At 39.1% G+C, this 27,277-nt stretch overlaps 1 protein-coding gene across 7 annotated transcripts in view; it reads left to right on the forward strand.

Moving 5' to 3' along the window:
- The first annotated feature begins 4,667 nt into the window (after nucleotides 1-4,667).
- IPO11 (importin 11) overlaps nucleotides 4,668-27,277 on the forward strand; it is a 194,424-nt gene continuing 171,814 nt past the window's right edge. For 5 of the 7 annotated variants that reach the window (XM_027605740.2, XM_027605743.2, XM_027605744.2 and 2 more), the window contains exons 1-2: nucleotides 4,668-4,840; nucleotides 24,653-24,796. In XM_027605740.2, coding sequence (XP_027461541.2) covers nucleotides 24,659-24,796 — 138 coding nt within the window. In that variant the 5' untranslated portion in view covers nucleotides 4,668-4,840; nucleotides 24,653-24,658. The other 2 variants (XM_027605741.2, XM_027605742.2) reach the window with 2 other exon arrangements.

The raw sequence follows: 27,277 nt of genomic DNA on the forward strand, positions 1-27,277 counted from the left end.
GGTGAGAATGGAAGCCTCTGCCAGTCCCACAATAGGACACCTGCTGCCATCTGTGAACTCTGTTGGTCTCTAGTTCTGCTAGTGGGCATTCTAGTCAATTGCTCTCATTACTGGTGGGATGGCTGTGAAGCAAAGTATACTAGCTGAGTCATTCTAAGTAGAATTTAAATCAATTTTACTTTTTTAAAAAGATTTTTATTTATTTCAGAGAGTGTGAGAGAAAGAGAGTGCACAGAAGGAGAGGGAGAAGCAGACTCCCTGCTGATGAGAGGGCCCAGCTTGGGGCTCCATCCCAGGACCCCAGGGGCATGACTTGAGCTGGAGGCAGATGCTTAACTGACTGGGCCACCCAGGAGCCCTAAATCAATTTTATCTTTTAATAACAATCTGATATGTTTCATTATAGACAACATACACTGTAAACTAAATAGCAAAGCCAAAAATCTAACTTGCAGAAATCTTGGAAAATACAGAAACTAGGAAGATAGAAAATTTACCTGTAATCACTCTATGCTGAGATAACTTTTATGAACATTTTGACATTTGGTTTTCTTCTATTGTTTTAACAACACATATTTTTACATAATTGAAGTCTTGCAACTTACTGTTATTTTTTCATAAAATACAATGACATGAAAAGCACTTTCCCAAGTTGTTATACAGTCTTGTTTATTAATATTGAAAGCTGCTGCAGCAGATTTTGTCTTGTGGATGCATAAGAGTTTATTAAATCATTCTCATACCATTGTTGTAAAAAACAGAGCCATACACATTTTAGTGCATACATGAAAAATATTTTCTATCTTTGGATTATTTCCCTAGTATAGATTTCCAAGAATGGAATTATTTAGTGAAACTGTATGGACATTTAAGTCTGGGTATATATTATCAAATTATTTTCTAAAAGAGTTGAATCAACTTTTATTCTTACCGGTAGAAATTGAAAAAAATGCTAATTTCACTGTAAAAAAAAAAAACCATAGGTAGAGGATATCCTTATATCCCAATTCTAAACTAGAAGTTGTTTTATTTATTTTTCCTTATTTACTAAAGTAATACTTAAACATTGCAAAAAAGTTTAGATAATAAAAAAGGTTTTAGAAAATGAAACCCACCACTCAGAATTAACTTCCATTAATGTACTGATAGTTTCTAAGACTTTTTTGGATATATTAGACTCTTCTCCTTCTTTTACCTAACTAAATATGAAGGACATCTTTCAATGTTAATGAATATAAGTCTACATCACCATTTTTAATAAGTGGATGGTATTCTATTATGTAAACTTACCATAATTTATGATCTTTATTGAAAGACATTTTTATTGTTTCAGGTTTTTAAAAAATAATAAAACTGAATCTGCTACAGATTATATTACCAAGGGCAGATCAATTAGTTTCTCAAAGACTTATTTTCCTAACCTGGTAAGCATCTGATGAGTTAATGGATCAGCATCTAATGAGAGCTCTATTATAGAGTTGGCCAAGACCCAGTTTTACACAAGTTGCAGTATTAAGTGAAATGTAGCAAATTGGAAAGCCTATGACTTTGGAACACATGTTAGTTCTCTCGCTGCTGGAAAAAATTATCACAAAGTAGTTTAAAAACAACATGAATTTGGGGCTCCTGGGTGGCTCAGATGGTTAAGCGTCTGCCTTCGGCTCAGATCATGATCCCAGCGTCCTGGGATCAAGCCCCGCATCGAGCCCCGCATCGAGCCCCGCATCGAGCCCCGCATCGAGCCCCTCATCGAGCCCCGCATAGGGCTCCATCCCAGGGTCCTGAGATGGAGCCCCACATCTGGCTCACGGCTCAGTGGGGAGCCTGCTTCTCCTCCTCCCTCTGCTTCTCCCCCTCCCTCTGCTTCCCCCCCCCCCCCGCTTATGTTCTCTCTCTCTCTCTCTGTATCTCTGTGTCTCGAATGAATAAATAAAAAAATCTTAAAAAAAAACCAAAAACCCAGTTACAAAAACCCAGTTGGGGGCGCCTGCGTCGCTCAGTCGTTAAGCGTCTGCCTTCGGCTCAGGTCATGATCCCAGGGTCCTGGGATCGAGCCCCGCGTCGGGCTCCCTGCTCCTCGGGAAGCCTGCTTCTCCCTCTGCCACTCCCCCTGCTTGTGTTCCCTCTCTTGCTGTGTCTCTCTCTGTCAAATGAATAAGTAAAATCTTAAAAACACACACACACACACAAAAACATAAATTTATCATCTTAAAATTCCGAAGGTGAGGAGTCTAAAATCCTCTGCAGGACTGAGTTTCTTGCAGAATTTAGGAGAGAATCTGACTTTCCCAGCTCCTCTAGGCTGCCTGCATTCCTTTACTCATGGCTTCATATTGCTCTGACCTCTACTTCCATGGTCACATCTCTCTCTGACACTCCTGCCTCCCTCTTATAAAACACCCTTGTGACTACATTGGGCCCACAGGATAATCCAGAATAATCTTCCCATCCCAAGATTCTTAATGTAGCCATATCTGCAAAGTCCCTTTGCCATGAAAAGTAATATATTCACAAGTTTTGGGGATTAGGATGCGGATCTCTTTTATCCTACCAACTACAAAGCATATATCTAAATTTGAGTCTGGGTTCTTCCAGGTGAGAATTTGAACGTGGACAAATGACAAATTCCTATGAACATCATCTGATCTGTAAAATGAGGAAAAGAATACTCTCCATATAGGGTGGGATGAAAATTAATGAATTATATGAAATGTTTACAGTTCAATGCTAGACACTTAAAAGATACTTAGAACTGACACATAGGAAACATTTAATAGTAGTTACCGTAATATAATTATTGAGACAAAATGAGTTGCATAGTTATTAATCTTATTTGCATCTTGGAAACTACTTGTGATTGAGGGCTGAGGGAAGCCAGTGTTTCTTACATTTATCATTTGCTTCATCAACTTCCTGCTTTCTCTTTTCAGTTCTCAGCTGTTTAGAGAGGAAAACACTGAATTCATACTTATATTTCAAATATATTCTGAACAGGCCCAATGATAATTTAAATATTTGCCCTTTTCTGTAACGAACCTTGAGAATATAAGACTATAGCAATGAAATGCAGTACTATGAGATTTATGTAGCTGTACATATCTGTCCTGTACAAAGTGTATGACTAGGTATTACATTCATCATAGCTGAAGCTAGGACCTCCAAGTGCATCTTATTGGGGGTCCTGGAATTGTAGGTAAAATTTGTGTGTGTGCATTTTTCTAAGTTATAGCTTTTATTAGATTTCCAAAAGATCCATTTTCCCAGATAGAAAAGATCTATTCTTCTAAACCAATTTCTTTGTTTTAATTCAAATTCGGTTATTTATGTATGTATGTGTGTATACGCACACACACACACACACACACACACACATATTTATTGCATATTCCTATTTGACTTGTTACTCAATGTGTGACCTATGGACCAGTAGCACTGGCATTACCTTGAAACTCAGAAGACTCTCGGGCCCCACCGCAGACCACCTAAATCAGGATCTGTGGGTTTTAACAAGATCCCATGTGATTCTATGAACATTTAAAACCTGACAAGTATTACCTTTCAGTAAAATCAGAAGATACAATCAGGTTAAATAAATAAATGAAACATGCCCACAATACCATTCAACTAGTGACAAACCTTGTTAACATTTTGGCATGTATTTATTTACTATTTTGTAACCCACTCTTCCCAATGCATTGTGAATGTGTTAACATGTCAATAAACACATGCCAACATAATTTCTAGCAGCCAATTTGTAATTTATTCTATATGCATATATTATGATTAGGCATTCCTTTCTTGGTGATTTAGATAACTTTTTATATTTTTACTTTTAAAACAGCCCTTGTGTAATAAGTATCCTTGTAATGTAGGTTTTATGGATGGTTGCCTGGTTCAAATCCTAACAAGCCCCTCACTAGCTGTGTGACATTAGGCAGATTAGTTGACTTCTCTATGCTTGTTTCTTCATCTATAAAATGGGCATAATAAAAAGCACCTCATAGATTGTTTTGAGGATTTGTATAAATACGAGATTCATGTAAAGATCTTAGAATTGTATCTGGCACATTCTAAATGTTCAATAAATGTTAATTATTTTATTATTCTTTATGAACCCTCAACCATATCTTTACAAGTTCTCTTTCTGAAGAAAACTTAGGTCATTAAGCTAGCTAGTAGCAGAGGGGGGCAGAAGTGGACTTTTCCTTTTTAATCTTTCCATTCTTTCTATATAGTTCTGGAGTAGAGCTCCCAGCAAATGTAGGACTTTAAAAAAAATTCGAAAACAAATTTTCGCGGGAGGGTTGACCAATGAGAGAATAAGATTATTTTAATAACTCTCCTCAGCTGAGACGGACCCGTAAAACAATACAGTTTAGAACAGATATCCGGAATTGGGAAAAGAAAATGGTTCTGATTCAATCAACCCAGGACACAACCGATCCTTCTGGCAGTAGGGCTACGCAGACTTAACGTTCCCATGGTTACAGATCTGGCTGACTCCAGGCTCTGCGCTCTCTACTGCGCAAGTGCAGACAGCTGATTTAGCCCCCCGGCGCCTTCAGTTTCGAAGGGGAAGCCCCACCCTCCTCTTCTCCGGTCCTCCTATCGCCTTCTCACTTTGCCTCTTCCACGCGTTCCGGGGGTCTGTGACGCAGTATTCCGGCGTCCGCGTCGTTTGGAGCCGCGACGCTGAACATGGCGCGTTCCTAGAAGCCGCTTTCGGCATCAGTAGGCGGCGGCGTGTAGATTGGAAGCGTGGGGCGCGGGACCAACCGACTTCGCTTCGTGTTGGGGAGTGGAAGCGGGAGAGCTGGGCTATTCCGGACCGAACCAAACGGTGAGGCCTGAGAGCCACAGAGCGCGCGAGTGGAAGGGAGGTGTGGGTTGGGCAGCGGAGACCCGAGAGGCGAGGGAAGAACGTGGGTCAACCCGCAGACGAGGAATTGCAGTAACGCGGCGAGGGCGGCCTGCAGGTTGGCTCTCTGCGTAACCCTAGGAACCACTAGGAGCTGGGGGCTGGCCGAGTCAGCCCGGGGGTTGCGGGGGAGGCTTGGTCGAGGAGGAATCGGGGTGCAGGGAGACAGGGACTGGGTGCCAAGATGAGAAGAGCATAGGGTGCCCATTGTGGCTGCGGTTTCGGGCCAGGGTGGTGCATTTGCCCTTGGGGGATAGGTGGTGCAAATTTTGAGAGAACGTGGTCATCTTTAGTATAAAACCAGTGTAAATTGTTATTGCATACATTACGTTGATGCTAATAGCGATACCCTGAAAGCTTTAATTAAACCTTAGATCCTTGCCTTTAATGTACAGGTGAAGGAAGTTACACATTTTCAGAGGGGAGCAGCTTGCTAAGGTATGGCCGCCAGTGCTCAAGCCCAGCGACTTCTGCCGCTTTATATTGGGGGTATTTGTGATTCAGCAAAACTATTTTGAGGCCCATTGCATTTGTCATTCTTCCTTATTCTTTTGTTACAGAGTGGGGAATGAGGAAAGTATTGTTTGGAAGTGACTTGACTAAATTAGGTAGAAGTGGTAAATTGTCTGCTGGTGCCAAGATTGCAATTGACCTAGCTCCTCCCCACCCCAATATAAGCGAGCTCGGTTGTAGTGAAGTGTAGTGTCTTTGAGAATTGGTTATTCCTCAGAAGAGGGTAAGAGCAGTTTGCAGCCATAATTTTTTTTCTTGGTTAGGGAGTTCACTCCATTTTAACCTTATTTTAAACTTCTCCAGTTTAGAGGCTTCAGGTTTAAGGGCAGAGTGACTCTAAGGCTTCCATTGCATGACGCCTTTTCTTTTGTCTTTCATCACTGAAGATTGCTTTGAAATTAGAATGAAAATCCCTGTTGGTTGTGAGAGGATTGTGGAATTTTCTCCTCCTGTAACCTAGTATAGGGAACAGTAGAAACAGTTTAATTATAGCAGTGGTTTGTGGCCGTATATTATAGCCCTAGGTCAGCTGGGCTGTGTCTGTCCTAGTTACACTTCCTAGAGCAGAAGAAAATTCTCATCACAAATGAATTCAATCGTGGCAATAGGATTGGAGGTTCTAAACAAATACATGAAGATTATTTGGTAATTAGTATAAAAGTCTTTAAATTTTGTGACATTGAGAATGTGTTTGCATTCAGGATCAAACCATAATGCAAAAGAACCCTTGTGGGCATGTGGCAGTTAAAATATACCGAAGACTTTTCCAGAGCTAAGTATGTTCTTGTAGATATAAAAATATTCGTGTTTTGAGAAAGGTAATATGATTAGACAGATTTTGACCTTTGTGTTGTGTGTATGTTCATATATGTGTGTTTGTATTTATATTTGTTGTCGAAGTATAGCTGACGTACAATGTTATATTAATTTCAGGTACAACATGGTGATTTGACAATTCTGTACTTCATGCTGTGCTCACCATGATGTGTCATTACTGTCTATCACCATGCAGTGTTGTTACAGTATTAGTGACCATATTTCTTGTGTTGTATTTTTCATCCCTGTGACTTACTTATTTTATAACTGAAGTTTGCACCTCTTAATCCCCTTCACCTATTTCTGTGCATTGGTATTTAATCTTGCTTCTCCTAATACGGTGTTATTGATTGCAGTATTACTCATTTCTGTCTTCCTATCTGCATCAAATGAGGGCTGTCATCAAGTTAATTTCAGAGTGTTTTAGGGAATGGCAAGACATACTTAGTGCAGGTGTGAGTCTGGAGTGTTGTTGTTCAGTTTTCTAAATATCAGGCTGATTACAGATAAACCCACAATTAAAAGCTTCGTAGAGCTTGTGCTTGATCAGTGTTCGGCACTCTTGCTACTCAAAATGTGGTGCATGGCATCACCTCAGTGTTTGTTCAAAATGCGCAAGCTCAGGCTTAACCCCAAACCTAATGAATCAGAACCCGCATATTAACAGGCTCTCCAGAAGATAAGAATTTATATTAAAGTTTGAGACACACTACTTTGGTTGGAAAAAGTTGGAAAACTGAGGTCATGCATAAACCTGCATAAAAATCATAGCATTTATTTTGATCTGAGGCAATCTTTTGCTGATTATCAAGTCTGATACATCTGGTTGAAGAAACTGAGACCCAGCAATAGTAAGTGACTTGCATGAGGTCACATAATTCATAACCCAGGTTCTGACTTATTCCAGTGCTTTTCTTTTTTGTTTTTTTTTCCCCAATGCTTTTCTTTTGCTAGTTACTTCTTTATTAAAATGGAACTAAAGTATTCATGAACGAGAGCTAGGTATTCATTCCACAACAAACATTGAGTAATGGAGAAGCAGCCCAATAATTCTGTGTGTTGCTAGTAACTGCTGTTTCCGATAGGAACCCACCACCTTCCGTCCTTACTCTTTCGTTGCTGAGGTCACTTCTTCACAGAGGAAATGAAATACATTGGTGGGAACACTTTTTGTCCTCTTTCACCTGTAAACAGGTCTACTTCTGTCTGTTCATCTCTGGTTGTGCTCTGAGTTTTTTCTCCTCAGGGACAATGTGTTATATTAGTTTTCTAGGGCTGCTGTAAGAGAATACCACAGACTGGGTGGCTTAAGCAATGCAAAATTATTTTCTCACAGTTCTGGAAACTGGAAGTCTGAGATCTAGGTTCCCGCAGGAGTGATTTCCTCTGAGGCTTTTCTCCTTGACTTATAGATGACCATCCCCTTTGTGCACTAGAATCTCTGGTGTCTCTCTCTCTCTTTTTTTTTTTTTTAAAGATTTTATTTATTTATTTAACAGAGAGAGAGCGTGAGAAAGGGAACACAAGCAGGGGAAGAAGCAGGCTTCCCGCTGAGCAGGGAGCCCGATGCGGGGCTCGATCCCAGGACCCTGGGATCATGACCTGAGCTGAAGGCAGACGCTTAACGACTGAGCCACCCAGGCGCCCCTGTCTCTTTTTCTTATTAGAGTACCACTCATATTGGATTAGGTCCCACTCTGATGACCTCATTTAACTTAATCACTTCTTCAGAAATCTCACCTCCAATACTGAGGGTTCTGGGGTTTTGGGCTCCAACATGTGAATTTTGGGGGAATACATTTCAGTCCATAACACTTGGTTACTCTTTTTTTTACTCTTAAGTGGCACTAACTTATTAAGATTTAAACACAGTTATCTTAAATACATTCTCTTCACTGTAGATTCCTCTTCAGTTTCATCTGTAATTATTTCCTTTGAGTGTCTGGAAGAGTTACATATATTTATTTTCTCTGCCCTCTTATTAACCCCCCCCCCCCCACCCCCGGTATATTGAAGTCTGGCAATCCACTGCAGTCACTGTTGATGGGTGGTGGTTACCATTGATCTCTTTGTTGTGAAGTCTAGTAGAATCTTTCTCATCATTTGACATTTTGAGTAGTTGTACTCTTTGAAATTCTCTTATGCTTCTGTGACCCTGTGGTTTCCTTATTTTCCTCTTGTGTCTTGGCCAGTCTTTCCTTGGTGTATTTTTCTCTCTTTAAACCCCTTCAGATGCTCCTTTCACACTGAGGTATGGTCTTCTGCTCTCTTGCCTCGTCTTATCTCTGGTGACTGCAACCACTGTCTTTATTTTGATGACTAGCAAATCTTTGTCTCTTTAGCACAGATTAGGCTTCAACTCTGACATGTTGGGGTTGTCTTAAGATACCTTAAGTTTAGCTCAAAAATTACAAAGCTCACTCTTTCTGAAGTTGCTTGTCTTCCTCCTGTGATCCTTGTCTGTCATTCAGTTGGAGATACCCTAAATCTTAACTTTTTCCTCTTATTACCCTTAAGTGTTGTTCTTCCTGCCCTCCCCCCACCAGACTTCTAATCATTTACCAAATCTTGTTCTACATCTTTCATCCATTTTTACCTGCAGCAACCACCTTGGTTCAGACTATCATTATCTGGACTTTTGTGTAAACATTCTAAATAGTTTCCTCTCTCCTAAGAATGGATATCAATTCCTCTTTAGTCTTCCTGTTTTTACAGGCAGATTGTAGTGTTTTTTCCTGCAGTCTTTCCATTCAGGCTTTAGGATTAAAATCCAGACTACCAAATTTAGGAAATACAGACCTTATTGATTTGGACCAGCTTGCTTTTTGCTTTCTTTCTTTTTTTTCTTTTAAGGTTTTATTTATTTATTTACTTGACAGAGTGAACATAAGCAGGGGGCACAGCAGGCAGAGGGAGAGGGAAGAAGCAGGCTCCCCATTGAGCACAGAGCCCAATGCGGGACTCGATCCCAGGACCCTGGGATCATGACCTGAGCCGAAGGCAGACAGACGCTTAACGACTGAGCCACCCAGGCGCCCCTGCTTTTTACTTTCTTCTGCTGTTTTCTGCCTCACGTTATTCTGTCATGCTGAACTATTTGCAATTCTTAAGAAGTGTTAGAATGTTTTTTAAAGTTGAGACATTAATATGTTGTGTGTCTTCTGCCTAGAATGTACCCATCATCTGTTTGACAGACACCCATAACATACTCGTTTGGATAACTCCTTCTCCACTTTCATGACCCAGCATAAACACTGTCTTGTCCCCCTTTCCTGCCCCATCAGGCTTTCCCCAGCCTGCTTAGGCTGAGTTACGTCTTCCACTTAAGTTCTTCTGAAACAGCTTTGTCATCTTTTTTCCTCTTGAGAGTTGAATGCCAAGATTCTTTTGTTTTTTTGTGATCTGATCTACATTCTGTGTTGAGCCATCTCCTGCTGTAACCAAAGGGATGGAAGATCAGTGTACTGGTCATCATTTGATACAAGGAAGGAAGGTGAGCTTAAGGTTCCGTTTACTTTTCTGGTCCCTGAGCAGAGTCATGGTCCAGACCAGTTCTGTGGTCCCCACTGGATAGTGGTCTGGGTTCTCTTTTTTCATCTTCCTAGCCAGTCAGTCAGAGGTGGCTTCTGAGTTATGGAATAGAGTATGATTACCATCTTTCCAGGGAAAGACCTTGAACCTGAGGTGGATTTGGAGTTGGGCGGTGAACTCAAATCTCTTGTGCTCTTGTGATGCAACTTTGGGAAGATGCTTACTCTCATGTCTGGGAGCACTACAAAGTAGGTGAGGGCCTTCCTACATGTGTGCAGAGCCCTCCTTGCCCTGGACACCACTTGACAAGGACTGTCCCAACTGAGCCGTGGACTGACCTAGCAGCCTGGAAACCCAGGACCCAGCCGCTGCTGCCATTTTCGAACTGAACTTCAGAGACTCGTATTATTTTATTTTTTTTATCTCCCAGAGTAGTGGCTGGCCAGTAGAAGCGCCTTCTTGAGTACTGTGAATGCAAGTTGAATTACCAGAGAGTTGAAACAAGGTGGATTGTTACATACTCCGGAGGTGAGATTGAGTGGACTTGAAAAGTCAGAGATGGGTTCATTTTTGTGACTTGACACAGGTATAAGCAGAGATTGTGATTTAGTGATTGAATTCATTTATTTAACAAATATTTAGTCATTGCTTTCATATGTGCCAGATACTTTTAGATTCTGGCAATACCCCCTTGAGCAAATTGAAGTTCCTGGTCTCTGGATCTTAAGTTCTAACTGGGGGAGTCAGGACAATAAGCACATAGATATTAGAATGTCAGGTAGTTAAAAGTGTTATGCAGAAAAATTAAGAAAGATACCCAGACCAGAGGGATTCTGGGCTGAAGGGCCAGGTAGTTAAATTTGGTGGTCAGGGACAACCTACTTGATGAATTGATAACTTGAGCAAAGACTGAATTGAAGTTAAAGAGCAAGACATACAGATATCTAGAGGCAAGACTTTTCCAGTCAGAAGAAACCAATTCTACAAGATAGAGTTGATGTATCTATTCCACTATAGATGGACACATCTTGTCTCTTATTTCTTATTATAGACAACTCCCAAGATAAGCCCCTTTACCCTTGTCTCCTCCCTATAAGTCAGGGTAGGAGTTTCTTTGGTTATAGCACCAAGTGTGGAAATGCTGGGTCATAGGATACACCATGTTTGGTCATAGGATACACACACACACACACTTAACTTTATTAGAGATGGCAGGATTGCTCTCCAGAGTGGTCGTACCAATGTATACTCTTAGCAGCAGTGCCTAAGGGTCTTTATTTCCATATGTTCTTGCTAGTGTTGAATATTTTTGGACTTTGTAATTTTTGCTAATCCGATGATTGTAAAATAATAGCTTTATTTTTTAGATTCGTGATAACCAGTAAGGTAGCATGTCTTTTTTTTTTTTTTTAAGATTTTATTTATTCATTTGAGACAGAGAGAGAGAGAGAGAGAGAGCATGAGCGGGGGGAGCGGCAGAGGGTGAGGGAGAAGCAGGCTCCCCGCAGAGCCAGGAGCCCGATGTGGGGCTCGATTCCAGGACCCTGGGATCATGACCTGAGCTGAAGGCAGACGCTTAACCATCTGAGCCGAGCCACCCAGGCGTCCCTTCTGATATTTATTATCCTTTTGGCTTCTTCTGTTCATGAATTGTCTATTTATACCCTTTGTCCAGTATTCTTTTGTATTTCTTGTTTTGTTGATTCATAAGGGTTTATTGTATATTCTGTATAATAATTCTTTAGTCATTTAAAACGTCTTCTAAGTTTTACCTCGTTAATGCCGCCAGTGGTATTTTCATTGACTCCATTAATTTTGGTTTTCAGTTTTCATGTAATATAATTTAGCAGGAAATTGAGCCATAGTCTTGATGTTGTATTTTGGTTCTCAAGTCTAAAACTAAAAAAAAAAAAAAACGACATCAGTTAGTATCACTTGAGGTATTAATGGACAACACTGTGATCAAAATGAAAAATGTGGTAGTCAGTAGAGTGTTGGGTTGGCATAGTAGACTTATAAACTAGTTCTGGAAATGTTGCTAATGAGGCTGGGACTTTAGAGAAGTCACAGTTTATCTCCTTAACCTCTTTGGGACACAGTTTCTTGGTCAGTAAAACAAAATGCTTAAATCAGATATGCAGTTGACCGCTTACTAATATGGGTTTGAAATCTCTGGGTCCACTTATTGGTGTATTTTTTTGAAAGAGTATAGTATTGTAAATGTATTTTCTCATCCTTACGATTATCTTAGTATTTTCTTTTCTCTAGCTTACTGCATTGTAAGAATACAGGATATGATAGTCGTGACGTAAAAAATATTTTTTTATTCAACAGTTGATGTTATTTTTAGGGTTTCTCCTCAATAGGCTATGAGTTAAACTTTTGGGGAGTCAAAAGTTACAGGCAGTGTTTGAGGGTCAACTATATTTACTGCTTCGAGAACTGATATTGATAAATGGCGCAAGCGCGCACGAGTAGGCGGGATGGCAGGGAGAGGGAGAAGCAGACTCCCCCGCTGAGCAGGGAGCCCTCCATCCCAGGACCCTGGAATCAGGACCTGAGCCGAAGGCAGATGTTTAACCGAGTGAGCCACCCAGGAGCCTCTAGAATGAGATTCTTTGAAGACAGTGTGTTATAGACCATGATGTCCTGGACCAGTAGTTGGAAACTGTCCCTCAAAGCTGTGTATATTTGGAGAGGACTGATGGTCCCTTAACACTTAGTGAAAGGTTCTCCTAAACTTAAATCCGATCAGTTATAGCCTATTAAATTTAGGCTGTGTTGGGCGCCTGGGTGGCTCAGTTGGTTAAGCGACTGCCTTCGGCTCAGGTCATGATCCTGGAGTCCCGAGATCGAGTCCCACATCCGGCTCCCTGCTCAGCAGGGAGTCTGCTTCTCCCTCTGACCCTCTTCCCTCTCGTGCTCTCTGTCTCTCATTCTCTCTCTCTCAAATAAATAAAAGCTTTTAAAAAAATACTGGTGTTATACTTAAAAAAAATAAATTTAGGCTGTGTTATTACTTCAGTTCAACAAACTGTATCTTGCTCAAAATCTAGCTTACTGCCTTTCCTTCCTTTTTCTTTGTTTTACATAAGAGAAGGAACTTTAAAGCCAATAACCACAATTGCTGCTCTTTAGTAGTTTTTATACAGATGTGGTTTTTTGTTTGTTTCAACTAAAGAGATATCAAAGAGGGTAATGGTGACAGTAGTTGAGGCCTCAGGACTGGCGGTATCTTGCTGGGGGTCACTGTTGTTAAGGGTAAGCTTTTTTTTTTTTTTTAAGGTTTTATTTATTTGAGAGAGAGAGAGAGAGAGACAGACCACGAGCGGGTGGAGGGGCAGAGGGAGAGGGAGAAGCAGACTCCCTGCTGAGCAGGGAGCCCAGTGCAGAGCTCGATCCCAGCACCCTGGAATCATGACCTGAGCCGAAGGCAGACCTTTTAACCTGAGCCACCCAGGCGCCCCTAGGATAAGCTTTTTAACTTTTCCTGTTAGGAAGTACTCAGTCATGAGGGACACTTGTGTACACTGAACAGGCAAGAGATTTGTTGGAGTTTATCAATGCCATTTTACTAAAAACTCCCAGTGAGACACACACATTTGGGTTTATTGGACTGGACTTCTCTTACAGCTGTCTTTTGGTCCTCTTTACTGCCTTCTCAAGTACTGTATAGTTTACCCATTTATTTCCCTGTCTCCGCCACTAGATTATACTTTCTCTAAGGGCAGGGATTTTTTTGTCTTTTTAGTTCATCGATACGTTTGAAGTGCCTAGAATGATACTTGGCATTTGTAGGTGTTCAGTAAATACTTGAATGAATGAATGAATGAATGAAGAAAAGTGTAATGATAAACTGAGTAAATACCAGGAAGTTGATTAGAGGGTGCAGGATTAGAACAAAGGGTGTTAGATATTCCCAGTAAAAGGTACTGCTAAATTTTGCTGCCTTGATGTGCCCCCTTTCTTACTTTTTTTTGAGAGAGAGAGTGGGGAGAGGGGCGGAGGGAGAGAAGAGAGAATCTTAAGCAGGCTCCACGCCCAGGGCAGAGACTGACACAGGGCTCAATCTCATGACCCTGAGATCATGACCTGAGCTGAAATCAAGAGTTGGATGCTCAACCAACTGTGCCAACCAGGGGCTCCCGTGTGCCCCATTTCAGTAGCTGAAGATACTGATTGGACTGTTCATTCAATGATTCCTTCATTCATTGTTTTCCTTTTTCCTTTCCCTTCATTCATTTTTTTTAGTCAGCCATTTAGGAAGCATACTGTTTACTTTTGTAGTATCTTTGGTAGATCCTTCTCTCTTTACTGTGTTGCAATTCCTGTTCTTCCAGAAGGATTGTTGTTTCTATTTCACTCTTTCTGTTTCACTCTTTCTGTTTCTTTCTTTCTTTCTTTCTTTCTTTCTTTCTTTCTTTCTTTCTTTCTTTCTTTCTTTCTTTCTTTCTCTCTCTCTCTCTTTTCTTTTTTCTTTTCTTTCTTTCTTTCTTTCTTTCTTTCTTTCTCTTTCTTTCTTTCTTTCTTTCTTTCTTTCTTTCTTTCTTTCTTTCTGCTTCCTTCCTTTTTCTTTCTCTTTCTTTCTTTCTTTCTCTCTCTCTCTCTCTTTTTTTTTCTTTTCTTTTCTTTCTTTTTTATTCTTTTCATTTTTCTTTTCTTTTCTTTTCTTTTCTTTCCCTTAAGTAATCTCCATACCCATTGTGGGGCTCATACTCACAACTCGGAGATCTAGAGCTGCGTGCAGGAATTTGTAGGTCCTTTGAAACTCTTGATTAGATAGGATGTTTTAGCAGCAGAGAAAAGAAAGCAAGGAAATATCTCCTCTCTTCCTTGTTACATATGTATTGTTGAATATCTTTTATTCCAAGGTAGATCAGACTTTGATAGTCTGCATGAAGTCTCATAGGGAATCTTCAGTAGCTCTGGTGATTCTTTAACTTGAGGGCCTTTGGAGATCTGTGGAAGCATCTTCAGTCAAAATCCGTAGGTAGTGTTATTAACATGCAGTATGTAGGGATGTTAAACCACCTATAATGTGTGCACAGAGAAGAATTTTCTTGTCAAACTGAAATGGCCCCTGTCACGAAACGCAAGTGAATCCAAATGGTGCAGTATGGATTTGAATGGGGCTAGTATCTTTGGAATCTCCTTGGTTTGTGTCACAAATCTTAACGTGCTTTCATCTTCCTTTAGTTTCTTGAACCAGTGGTCTTCCTTGTTCTGAATTAACATCTCATTATGGTTGCTGATACTCCAGCCACGTTTTTCATTTCTTTAGTTACTTGTTTCTTGCTGACTTTAGCATTTACATAGTCAAGGCACTTAAAAATAAACAGCTTTATTAAGGTATAATGCACAGACCATACAGTTCACCGACTGGAAGCATCCAGTTGTTTTTAGTGTATTTGCAGAGTTGTGCAGCTGTCACTACAATCAATTTTAGAATATTTTCATCAACCCAATAGAAACCACATCCCAATTAGCAATCACTCCACATTTCCCCCCAATCCTCCAGCGCTAGACAACCACTTATATACTTTGTATTTTTATAAATTTGCCTGTTTTGGACATTTCATTAAAAGAGTTACCATGTAGTCTTTGTGACTGGCTTCTTTCACCTAGCGTGATGTTTTCAGGGTTCATTTGTGTTGTGGAATGTTGCAGGATTTCATTCCTTTTGATTGCCATATACTCTTCCATTGGATGGAAATACTACATTTGAGTTGTTTTCACTTTTTGCTATTATAATGTTGCTATTAACATTTTTGTACAAATGTACAACAAATGCAGACATAAATCTTAATTTCTCTTGGGTATATACCATGAGGTAGAATTTTTGAGACATTTGATTAACATTTTGAGACACTGACGGACTTTTCCAAAGTGGCTGCCCCACCAGCAGTGCATGAGAGTTCCAGTTTTTCCACATCTTCACCAGTATCTTTTATTATGTCTTTTTGATTACAGCCATACTAGTGGTTTTGATTTCCTTTTCTCTAATGGCTAATGATGTTAGGCATCTTTTCAGATGTTTATTGACCATCTATCTTTGAAGAACTGTATATTTTAATTATTTTCCCTTTTTTTTATAAACTTTTTTTTTTTAGAACAGTTTTAGGTTTACACTAAATTGAGAAGAAGGTACAGAGATTTCCAATATACTCCCTGCTCCCACCCATGCACAGCCTCCTCCATTACCACCATCACTTCCCATAATGGTACATTTTTTCACCAAGATTGAACCTACTTTGACACATCACAATCAGCGCTTCGTTTCCTTAAGGGTTCACTTTCGGTGTTGTGTGTTCAGTGGGTTTGGACAAATGTATAATGACATATATCCATCATTATAGAGTATTTTCACTGTGATCTGCCTATTTATCTCCCCTCCCACCCAACTGATCTTTTCATTGTATCCAGTTTTGGCTTTTCCAGAGTGTTAGTTGTAAGTCACACAGTATGTAGCCTTCTCAGATTGGCTTCCTGCACTTAGTAATATATATTTTAGTTTCCTCCCTGTCTTTTCATGGCTTGGTAATTTCTTTTTAGCACTGAATAATATTCTTTTGTCTGGATGTACCATAATTTATTTGTTCACCTACTGAAGGATATCTTGGTTGCATCTAAGTTTTGGCAGTTACGAATAAAGCTGTATAAATGTGTGCAGGTTTTTGTGGACATAGTTTTCAACTCATTTGGGTAAATACCAAAAAGTACAATTGCTGCATTGTATAGTAAGAGTATGTTTACTTTTTAAGAAACCATCAGATTGTCGTCCAAGGATATTTTGCATTCCTTCCAACAATGTCTGAGAGTTCTGTTGCTCCACATCCTCCCTGGCATTTGGTATTGTCTGTGTTCTGGGTTTTGGTATTCTGATAGGTGTGTAGTGCTATCGTTGTTGTTTTAAATTTGCATTTCCCAGATGATGTATGATGTGTATCTCATTGTTTTAATTTTCATTTCTTGGTGGCATATGATGTATATCTCATTGTTTCAGTTTGCATTTCCCAGGTGACATATGATGAGCATCTTTTCATACGCTTATTTGCCATCTGTGTATCTTCTTTGATGAGGTGTCTGGTAAGGTCTTGGCCCACTTGTAAATTGGATTTTTTTTTTTTATTTCAAGAATTCTTTGTATATTTTGGATAATAGTCCTTTATCAGTTGTGTCTTTTGGAAATATTTTCTCCCAGTTTCTGGCTTTTCTTCATATTCTTTTGATACTGACTTTTGCAAAGCAAAAGTTGTTAATTTTAATGAAGTCCAGCTTACCAGTTATTTCTTTCATGGATTATGTCTTTGGTGTTGAATCTAGAAAGGTATTACCATACTCTGGAAAACCTATCTAGGCTTTCTCTTAGGTTATCTTCTGGGCATTTGATAGTTTTGTGTTTTATAATTAAGTCTATGATCCACTTTGAGTTAATTTTTGTGACGTGTGTAAGGTCTGTCTGGATTAATTTTTTTGAATGTGGATGTTCAGTTGTTCCAGCACCGTTGGTTGAATAGACTGTCTTTGCTCGATTGTATTGCGTTTGCTTCTTGGTTAAGAAGCCAAGGGGTCGGGACGCCTGGGTGGCTCAGTTGGTTAAGCGACTGCCTTCGGCTCAGGTCGTGACGAGCCCCGCATCGGGCTCCCTGCTTGGCGGGAAGCATGCTTCTCCCTCTCCCACTCCCCCTGCTTGTGTTCCCTCTCTCTCTCTCTCTGTGTCAATTAAATAAATAAAATCTTTAAAAAAAAAAAAAAAAAGAAGCCAAGGGGTCTTGGTTAAGACCCCTTCTGGGTTGTCTAATCTGTTGCATCGATCTGTTTGTCTGTTTTTGCCAGTACCACACTATCTTGATAACTAGCTTTATTGTAAGCCTTGAAGTTGGGTGGTGTCACCATTTTATTGTTTATTTCTCCTCTGGTTCTTTTAAACTGGAAGTCAAGTCTAGAGTCTTGATTAGATTTTTTTTTTTTAAGATTTTATTTATTTATTTGACAGAGAGAGAGAGAGCATAAGCTGGGGGAATGGCAGGCCAAGGGAGAGGGCTTGTGGACGGTAAGGAAGAGCAGGGAGCCTGCCCCAGAGAGCCTGATGCAGGGCTTGATCCTAGGAACTTGGGATCATGACCTGAGTCAAAGACAGACACTTAACCTACTGAGCCACCCAGGCGTCCCCTAGAATCTTGGTTAGATTAAGGTGGATGATATTCCGTGTTTTAGAGGTGAGGTGGTGGTATATTTCTTATTACATTACATGGGGAGGCACTTAAGGTCAAGTTGTGCAGCTGTTGTTGATACTAAGTTTGTACTGTTGGTTGAGCTGGTGACTGACAGATATCAGCATTTTAAAGGTCTGTTTGTTTCTTCACTGCATTTAGCAAGTAATCTGTTTGAACACACTGGGAATATTCTCTTCCTAAAAGTTGTTCTTTCACTTAATGGTTTTAGCATCTCTTATTGATCCGTGCCTGAATAAGTTATTTCACCGGGGGAACCTTTTTTGATTTTGAAACTTTTTTTGTTCCATTTTTACCATACACCTTATTTTTTCCTAAGTCATTTCACTCACCACTCTAATATTTAATAGTGGTGTGGAATTACTGTTTGTGTGGCATGTTTTAAAATGAAGGACAAATATAATGTAGTAGAAAATCATCATGGCTGAAATTAAAGTCACTGAAGGCCTGAAGAGTCTGTCTGTTGGTGACAGGCAGGGGTGCTGAGTTTTCCCTTGTCTACTTGTTTGTTTTTATGAAAATTAGTAAGTTTCCAGCTATAGGCACACCTGTATATCTTTGGACTTCGGATTTTTCCAGAATTTGGAAAGTAACTTCCAGAAATGAGCCTAAAAAGTCCAGTTATGGAGTATGAGTATTTTTAGGCTCTTGGTCACTTACTTCTGGGTTGCTTAGACCTTAATAGTATTAAAGACTACAATAACTCCAGTAATAAATTGAACTGACTGAATTGTAAAATAGTGAGGTGAAGTGCCTGTCCTTTTAATTTGCACCTTCTCCTTATTATTCTTAGAGAAAAAAGAACATGCATTTAGATTTTGAATAATTCTCTTTTGTAGTTTAGTTCAGAACTAATAAAACACAAGCATTTTCACCTCTTGCCTATGAATTTGAAGTTACGCACATTAATGAAAATCAGAGCAACCTCGGTGTGTACATTATTAATTAGGAAACGTAGGTATTCATTCTTTTAACACAGGTAGAGGATTTCTCTCACTATGCACAGACATCTGTACAGCGGGGACACACCTGTGCTTCTGCTGTGAGAAACTTGCTTCCCTGGCCTTCAGGCTTATCTGGTGACGGTTTCCGTGAAGATCCTTTCAAGTTCTTTGAGAAATACCTTTAGCTCTTCCCATGAATTAGTCAGTGTCTGTCTGTTCCTTACCGTCCACCACTGCCCTCCCTCCCCTTCTTCTCCCTTTGTCTTTCTCTGTTACTCTCAGATCTTGAGGTTTTTTTTTGGAGACAAGCTATGTATCTGCTTCATTACCAAGTGAAAATAACAGTAGCAACCCTATTAAATTTCAGCATGCTCATTCCAAAAAAGGGTATTGAAGGTTGCTGGGTGTACCATCCTCTAAACTGACCACCGGTAGTTAGTAGTCCTGTATCTTTTATCCAAATGAAGTTTATTTCGACATTCTTACATTTGAATGACTCAGTACATTTTTCCCTGTTCTTCAGTTCTTCATTGCCATTGCTGTCCTTTCAAAAGAATTCTACAATTGAGCACTGTATGAATATTTACTACATAGAAAGCATGATCCTTTTAGATAATAATGGATTCAGGAGTCTTTTTCACTGTTTCTCCAGGAACCTATCCTGTGAGAACACGGTGTGTTTGTAGGTGTTGGGGAAGTCAGGTGGTGTGGTGAGGCCCTTTTCTATTCTAATAGGGAGAGCTTGTGTCCCAGAGATTTGGTTATCAGGCCTCACTCTGCCATGTCCTAGTTTGCTACCTGACCCTGGACAACTCTCTTGATAGCTGTAAGTTCTTCCTCTTATAAAACAGTGATATTATTCCACATTCTGGATTTGCTTTTATTTATAGTCTTGTTATGGCATCTTTAAAAAGTTTAGTAGGCTCTAGCAATGTAGTATTTTAAATAATCTAGTATAGATCTGTCATTCCTGAATTGTTATTTTTGATGATGCATTTAATCTGCAATTTGGAACTGATTGCCCATTAAAGTTTCCTTTATAAGTTAATTAGCACTTAGTAATCTTTCCAGTAGAAGGTCTAAATGGTGGTTTCTTTCTCTGACCTAAAAGCCTTTTATTCATTAGATGAACCGCTCATGATATTGTTTCTGTGGAGGAAATACACTCTGGATTCCCACCAGTATTCTAAAATTTTACTTTTTACAGTTTGTTTTAATGATTAGAATAGTTCTCTGCTTCCAACTTCATTATCTCCCAGAATTTGGGTAGAGAAAGGGACCTTTCTGGTTCTTACCATCCTAACAACGATCATAGTGCTTGGCACAAAATTGATTTTCCAGAAATATATGAACAAAGAGCTCACTCTTTGTCCCAGGCTGGATGGGCTTTTTGGGAACAAGGTTCAAAAGCGGGGGGCGGAGGGACAGGGTATATGCTTCTATGGAGGACCTGGATGGAGCAAGATACTGGAGGGAGGTAGGGATAGAAACTCTCGCAGCTTCCATTAGAACGGGTGAATGGTGAGTGTAAAGTGAAGCATAAAGGGTACAAGTATATAGACTTAAGGATTGCCTTGCGGCAAAAGTCCAGATAAGTGTGAAGGTATGTGTGTGTGTGAGTGCTCTGCACAATTTTTGCTGTAGCTAAAAATTTCTCTGGAGGTTGACAATAATCAGTGATTTTATTTTTCAAGTAGTAGCTCCTAAAATGTTAAAACCAATAGGTGAAAGAACGTCTGTGGGAGAACAGAATATTCCCAATGTGTCCAAATGTCACCCATAGATAATTTGCTAAATGCAGTGAAGAAACAAACAGACATTTAAAAAAAGGAAGAGATCTGTCAGTCACCAGTTCAACCACGGACATGGCCTTTTTCTTTTTTCTTGAAGGGTAGGGTTGGGTGGGGATGAATTCTGGTAGAACCTTTTGTCTATTATATTCATATTCACATATTCTTCCACTGGCTCTTTTGGTACACGTATAAAAGTCAAGACCCTTTTTGTCTTCTACAAGGTCATACATGATCTGTTCCTGCCTACTTCAACCTCATCTGGTTCCATTTTCCCTTTTTCTCATTAAGTGTCAATTATACTGGCCTTCTTAAGTTTGTTTCTAATCCTGAGGCCTTGTTTTCCATTATTTTCCCTGTCTAGCTGGAGCTCTGCTTTCAGATCTTTGCATGCCTGGGTCTCTTGTCTTTCATGTCTTTTGTAAATGTCACTTAAGAGAAACCCTCCCTGAGTACCCAGTGGAAACTTGCAGTTGATGTTTAACATTATTGTATTTTCTTCATATTACTACCTCTGTTTTTTTCCTTGCCCTTTTTTTTAAAACAGAAATCACTTCTCCTGGAACGTACGTGTCATGAAGCCAGGGAAACTGCTTTGTTCACTGCTTTACTCTCAGCCCCTAGAACAGTGCTTGGTACGCAGCAGGCTTTCAGTAGTTTTACTGAATAAATCTGTTAATTAGCTGCCATGTGGTTCAGTGTAAACTACTCTTTGGTTCAAAATTGACTGCTTTCCTTTATTCACCAAATACCTGTTCAGCAAGCATAGATCATGGATCTTGTTGGGCTCCTGGGACTACAAAGCTGTGGTTAGATATCAGTTCTGTCCCTCAAGGAAGACAGTAGTAGATACTGATTAACACCAGTGGCTTTGGTGTTCAAGTCTAAGCCCTGCTATTTCGTGGATTGCGGCCTTTGCAAGGTAAGGTTTCCGATTCTTCACTTTTCTGCTTAAAAGATGGGGATAATAGTAGCTACTACACAGAATTATTAGGAATAAATAAGTGATTAAAGAAAGCATTTAGTAAAATGCTTGACATATATATGCTCAGATATTGGTGCTTTTAAAAAAATTTTTTATTTTAGCTGGCTGCTCTTCCCCTTCTTGGGGAAGAATCACTAAATTCGTGTTCTTTATGTCATAATGGTTCCTTATGAGAGCTGCAGATCAGTGCTCGTCAACTCTTCTTTTGCAGGAACATGTAATAGAAACTGCTGTACATTTTGTCATCCACTGCATTCGCTGGACTTTCAGATGTACCTCAGTTTTAGATATTCAAAAGTTGTGCTTCTCAGACTTTGGAAGTTAGAATTACCTAGAGAACTTACTAGGAACTTACAAATTTTTGACCTGCAGCCCTTGTTTTCACGATGTAGGTTTGGAGAGAGAATGGAGAGTTTTTATTTCTGGGATGTGTTGCTGGTGTTGGCAGTCCTTGGACCACACTTTGAGTAAGACTTTTCCAGACTTACGCTAATACAGTAGCCAGTAGCCACATGTGGCTATTGAGTACTTGAAATGTGGTTAGTTCAAAATAAGATATGCTTTGGGGCGCCTGGGTGGCTGTCGTTAAGCGTCTGCCTTCGGCTCAGGTCATGATCCCAGGGTCCTGGGATCGAGCCCCGCATCGAGCCCCGCATCGGGCTCCCTGCTCAGCACGAAGCCTGCTGCAGCTCCCTCTGCCTGCCCCTCCCCCTGCTTGTGCGCTCTCTCTTGCTTTCTCTCTCTCTCTGGCAAATAAATAAAATCTTCAAAATAAGATATGCTTTAAGTATACACAGGATATAAAATACACAGGAGTTTGAAGACTTAGTATAAAAAAAAAGCACAGAATATCTAAATTAGTTTTTTCAAAATATTGATTAAATGTTGAAATGATAATATTTTGGATATATTGAGTTAAATATATATTCTTAAATATAATTCCACATCTTTCTTTTCACTTCTTAATATGATTGCTAGAAAATGTAAAATTGCATACATGGCTTGCTTTTGTGGCTTGCATTGTATTTCTCCTAGACAGAAAAACATACTGCATCTCTCCTTAAAATACCTTCTAGGGCCTCCATAAAGTAAATTGCTCTCAGATAGCCTGTCTTTGAAATCATACATGACCAACAAGCCCTCTAAATTGAGTGTAAATCCATTCACTTATTTTCAAGTGATAATGAACACAGAGATTGAGATTGTTGAGGGAGCTCCCAGTTAGTGAGGGAGGCACTTTACAAGGTATCCTCCTCAGTTCTAAAATACAGACAAGAATAGACTACCAATTTTAAAGTCTCCACCTCCACCTCCATTGCTAATTGCTAGTATTTTGTCTGATTCCAGTTATTGTGCCCTAGCCCTCCTTTACTAACATAGGCTTTAGAATGGTTAGTTTTCCTTGACAGGTGTAATACTTTGGGTCATTTCTTGTTGAGTCAGCATTTGGGACCTTCCGTTTTCATTAGTTATTGCAACTTAATTACAACTCTTAGGAAGTGTTTGCTTTGGCTATGTTTATGGATTAATGACCTTCAGACTTTTACTGTCTGGAACAGTTTTCAGTTTTAGATACAACTACAGTCACAAAGCTAATTCTCAGTCACTTCTGCGCTGAGGTTTATTTTCTATTTTTAGCTTTTAATTTTAATCTTATATACTTCATATAAGTGTATTGTGAACAATTATACATACTTGGGTAAGTATGCAGTTTATACTGTTTCGGGGGTGATTAAAAACAATGCTAGAGAATTCAATAAATTGCTAAATGAACTTTTAGAATGGCTTCAGATGACCTGGTATAGGATTAGATGATCCAACCCTTAAGATCCTTTCTAACTTAGGGCTTATATTTTTATATTATATTTTATATTTGTTGACTTAGTTCATTTTTTCCCCCACAGTATTTCTTGACTGTATGTTTGTCTTTTCACTTATAAAAAATGTTTTAGACACATATTTTTGGTAGCTTATAAGGTGATGTTCTGAGGTACTTAGCAATGAGTCAAAGAACTTCTTTTTCATTTTTCTTCTTTTGATCTTAACTAGGGATATAGTGGTTAATTCTTTTATAACACTTATTAATCTCCTTAAGACAGAGGGCATTGTGTTTAGTCTTAGGCAGATGGTGATAATCAGAATTAAGTAGTTTTGGTTTTTGTGTGTGAGTTTCTTGTTTGTTCCCTGTTTACTGTTACCTTCTATTTATGGGACAATGAAGGCAGTTTCCATCAGAAATAAATTGATTTGGGGACGCCTGGGTGGCTCACTCAGTTAAACGTCTGCTTTCAGCTCAGGTCATGATCCCAGGGTCCCGGGATCAAGTTCGCATCCAGCTCCTTGCTCAGCAGGAAGCCTGCTTCTCCCTCTGCCTGTTCCTCCCCCTGCTTGTGCTCTCTTTCTCTCTCTCTGACAAATAAATAAAAATCTTTTTTTTTTAAGATTTTATTTATTTGAGAGAGAGAGAATGAGAGAGAGCACGAGAGGGAAGAGGGTCAGAGGGAGAAGCAGGCTCCCCGCTCAGTTGGTTAAGCGACTGCCTTCGGCTCAGGTCATGATCCCTGGGTCCCGGGATCGAGTCCCGCATCCGGCTCCCGGCTCAGCAGGGAGCCTGCTTCTCCCTCTGACCCTTTCCCCTCTCATGCTGTTTCTCTCTCTCTCTCAAATAAATAAATAAAATCTTTAAAATTAAAAAAAAATCTTAAAAAGATGATAAATTGATTTTAAGCAAAAGCGATTTGAATTACTGGAATTTTAGACTATCGGTGATAACATAGTAAAAATAGAAATCCAGCAGAAATGTGCAAGAGTAGGTGAATGATTGAAGTATGGGAGTAATTCAGAACATTGATGCTTTTTCTCTGTGTTACTGTTAGTTTTTTATGTATGTTTATTCAAGTATGTTAACGTATCGTTACCAGGTTTCCATGGATCTCAATAGTGCCAGCACTGTTGTTCTTCAGGTCTTAACACAGGCCACCAGTCAGGATACCGCTGTGTTAAAACCAGCAGAGGAGCAGTTGAAACAGTGGGAGACACAGCCAGGTTTCTATTCAGTGTTGCTGGTAAGTTGTTCTAAAATAGTTCACTATTATTTTTAATAAAATGAGACACTGTTATTTTAATTGTTCTAAGAATCTACTTGTATTGGTGGTTTACTTTAGTGAAACTGATCTAAATGTCATTGCCACTGCCATTTATTAATTCAGGGCGTGGCTTTTGAGGGTGTTGAAATGTTTGTTGATTGTTGAATGGATAAGTGAGCAGGGTATTGGTTGTTTCTGCTCACAAGGCAGCACTGTGCTGATACTCTATTTTAGCATGTTAATGCTGACCTCAGTACTGTAGGTAGTACACTTTCCTGTTTTGTCTTCATTCTTGCCCCGGTTAATTTATGTTGTCAAGGTTGTTCGGGTCTCTCCATGTAGCATCAGTCTGGTCTACCTTGCTCACTGTGTTACTTCAAAACATGATTTTCTTTGCCCCTTCTAAAAATTTCATTTTCTTAACACATTTGGTCTTTTCCTGGGTGATAATGGAAAATAGTATGGTAATTAACAGTATATGCTTTAAACTTTCCTAGGAGTTCAAAGCTTTTGGTTAATCAAAATTATTTTCTCGATGCCAGAATAAAAGAATGTCTTTTTGTATTGAGGGTCTTTCTGATTTTTTTTTTTTCCGAAAATTTTAGAACTCTGGTTAACGTTTGAGATTTGCTTTTGGCGAGGGCAGTGACGATACCAGTTGGATCACAAACTGATTGAGTTTTGGGACTGGGTTGCAAATGCAAAGTAAACTGTTCACTGTGTCTTATAAAAATAGAAAATTGTGGAAGTTGACATACGTGTTTTTTTACTTCATGGCTAAAATATTTGAGTTATTTGGTAAACTTAAGAAGATACTGCTCATGTCTAGAGTCATACTTGATATTCTGAATATAACATGCAATTTGGGTATTTGGTTTCGTAGAAAAAGTAAAAAAAAACAGATTGAATAAAAAAATTTTTTTCTTTAAAACATTGATTTTTAAAGATAAAGAAAATATTCTATCCTTATTTGGATAATCCCAGTATCATGTTTGTAAAATTTGGGTGCAGTATAAATCTTTAGAATATTTCTGAGTATCCTTATTTTTCATATGCTTTTTTAAATGAACATGCTATATAATTAGCCTTGTGTTTTTTCAGGCCAAAATATAAAACATTTTGGTGTTTCTTACTTAGGTTACTCCTGGACCTTAAAAAAACCAGTAGTCTTTTAACTGTTGACTTTTTGTACATTGCATGAATTATTAATAATATTAAGTGCCTAAGCCTTTTGTTTTTATATTTATTAGCTCTGCTTTTCTTCTTAGAGGGGTGTAAAATTGCTTTAGATGGAGTAGATTGTATTTATAATAGATGGAAAACTAAGTTAAAGGCAGGAATTTTTAATTTTTTCCTCAACTCACTGTATTGGCACTTTTAATCTGTTGTAGCCTTAGCTGTTCTTTCTAGTTTGGAGGTCCTGAATTTGTATATTTGATCCTCAGATTTGTGTTCCAGTCCTATTGTTCAAAATACTTAAGGAATATTTCTGCTTGGATTCACACCTGCAGCTTGACTTTCCTTGGTTACCCAAGTGCAGCTGACACAGGCTGATATCCGCCGTCTTTCCATAATATTCCCACATTACCTCCATTCATTTGTTCATTTGCTCCGTGATATTTATGACAAAGTCTGTTGTGGAAGGTAGACATTGTAAGTGTGAAAATCGAATGTGATTAATATGGTGGGAGAAGACCATTCTTTGCAAAGACGACCCAAAAGAAGGTCTCCGACTTTGTTGTCAGGGGTGTTAAGGAGTAAGTGGGCATTACACAACTATCCTTGTAATCTTTTTTTTTTTTGGTATGTACATGATTTTTTTTTTTTAAAGATTTTATTTATTTGAGTGAGAGAATGAGAGAGAGCACGAGAGGGAAGAGGATCAGAGGGAGAAGCAGACTCCCTGCTCAGCAGGGAGCCTGATGTGGGACTCGATCCTGGGACTCCAGGATCATGACCCGAGCCGAAGGCAGTCGCTTAACCAACTGAGCTACCCAGGCACGCTGTACGTGATTTTCTAAAAATGGAATTATACATACCTGTTTTTGATAGTTTACATGCAGTGTTTTTTTTTAAGGTAAGGAGTGTATATCTACATCATTGTTCTTGATTTTGAGGTTTTCTCACACAAGGTTGTGTTTAAGAGGTCACCTCTGGGGATTTGAGTTGTTTTGGTCTGATGTGTAGTGCAGTTTCAGTCAATTAACATATTCCTACGTTTGCTATGTACTCACTATTCTAGGTACATTTTTTATAAGGAAATAAAAACACTTTAATTCTGTTTTGGTCATGTTTTAAATTTCAGTGTTAATATTTGTTTTATTTTTATTTCCATATACAAATATGAATTTTTGATAATGTTAATAAATTTTTGGTAAAAATGTGTAAAGGTCACAGAACAAATTGTAATTTTCACCTTGATGATTAAGATCTTGTTGCATGTTTAGCTTGCGCAGTCAT

The sequence above is a fragment of the Zalophus californianus genome, chromosome 5, assembly GCF_009762305.2.
Source record: "Zalophus californianus isolate mZalCal1 chromosome 5, mZalCal1.pri.v2, whole genome shotgun sequence".
Classification (NCBI taxonomy): domain Eukaryota; kingdom Metazoa; phylum Chordata; class Mammalia; order Carnivora; family Otariidae; genus Zalophus; species Zalophus californianus.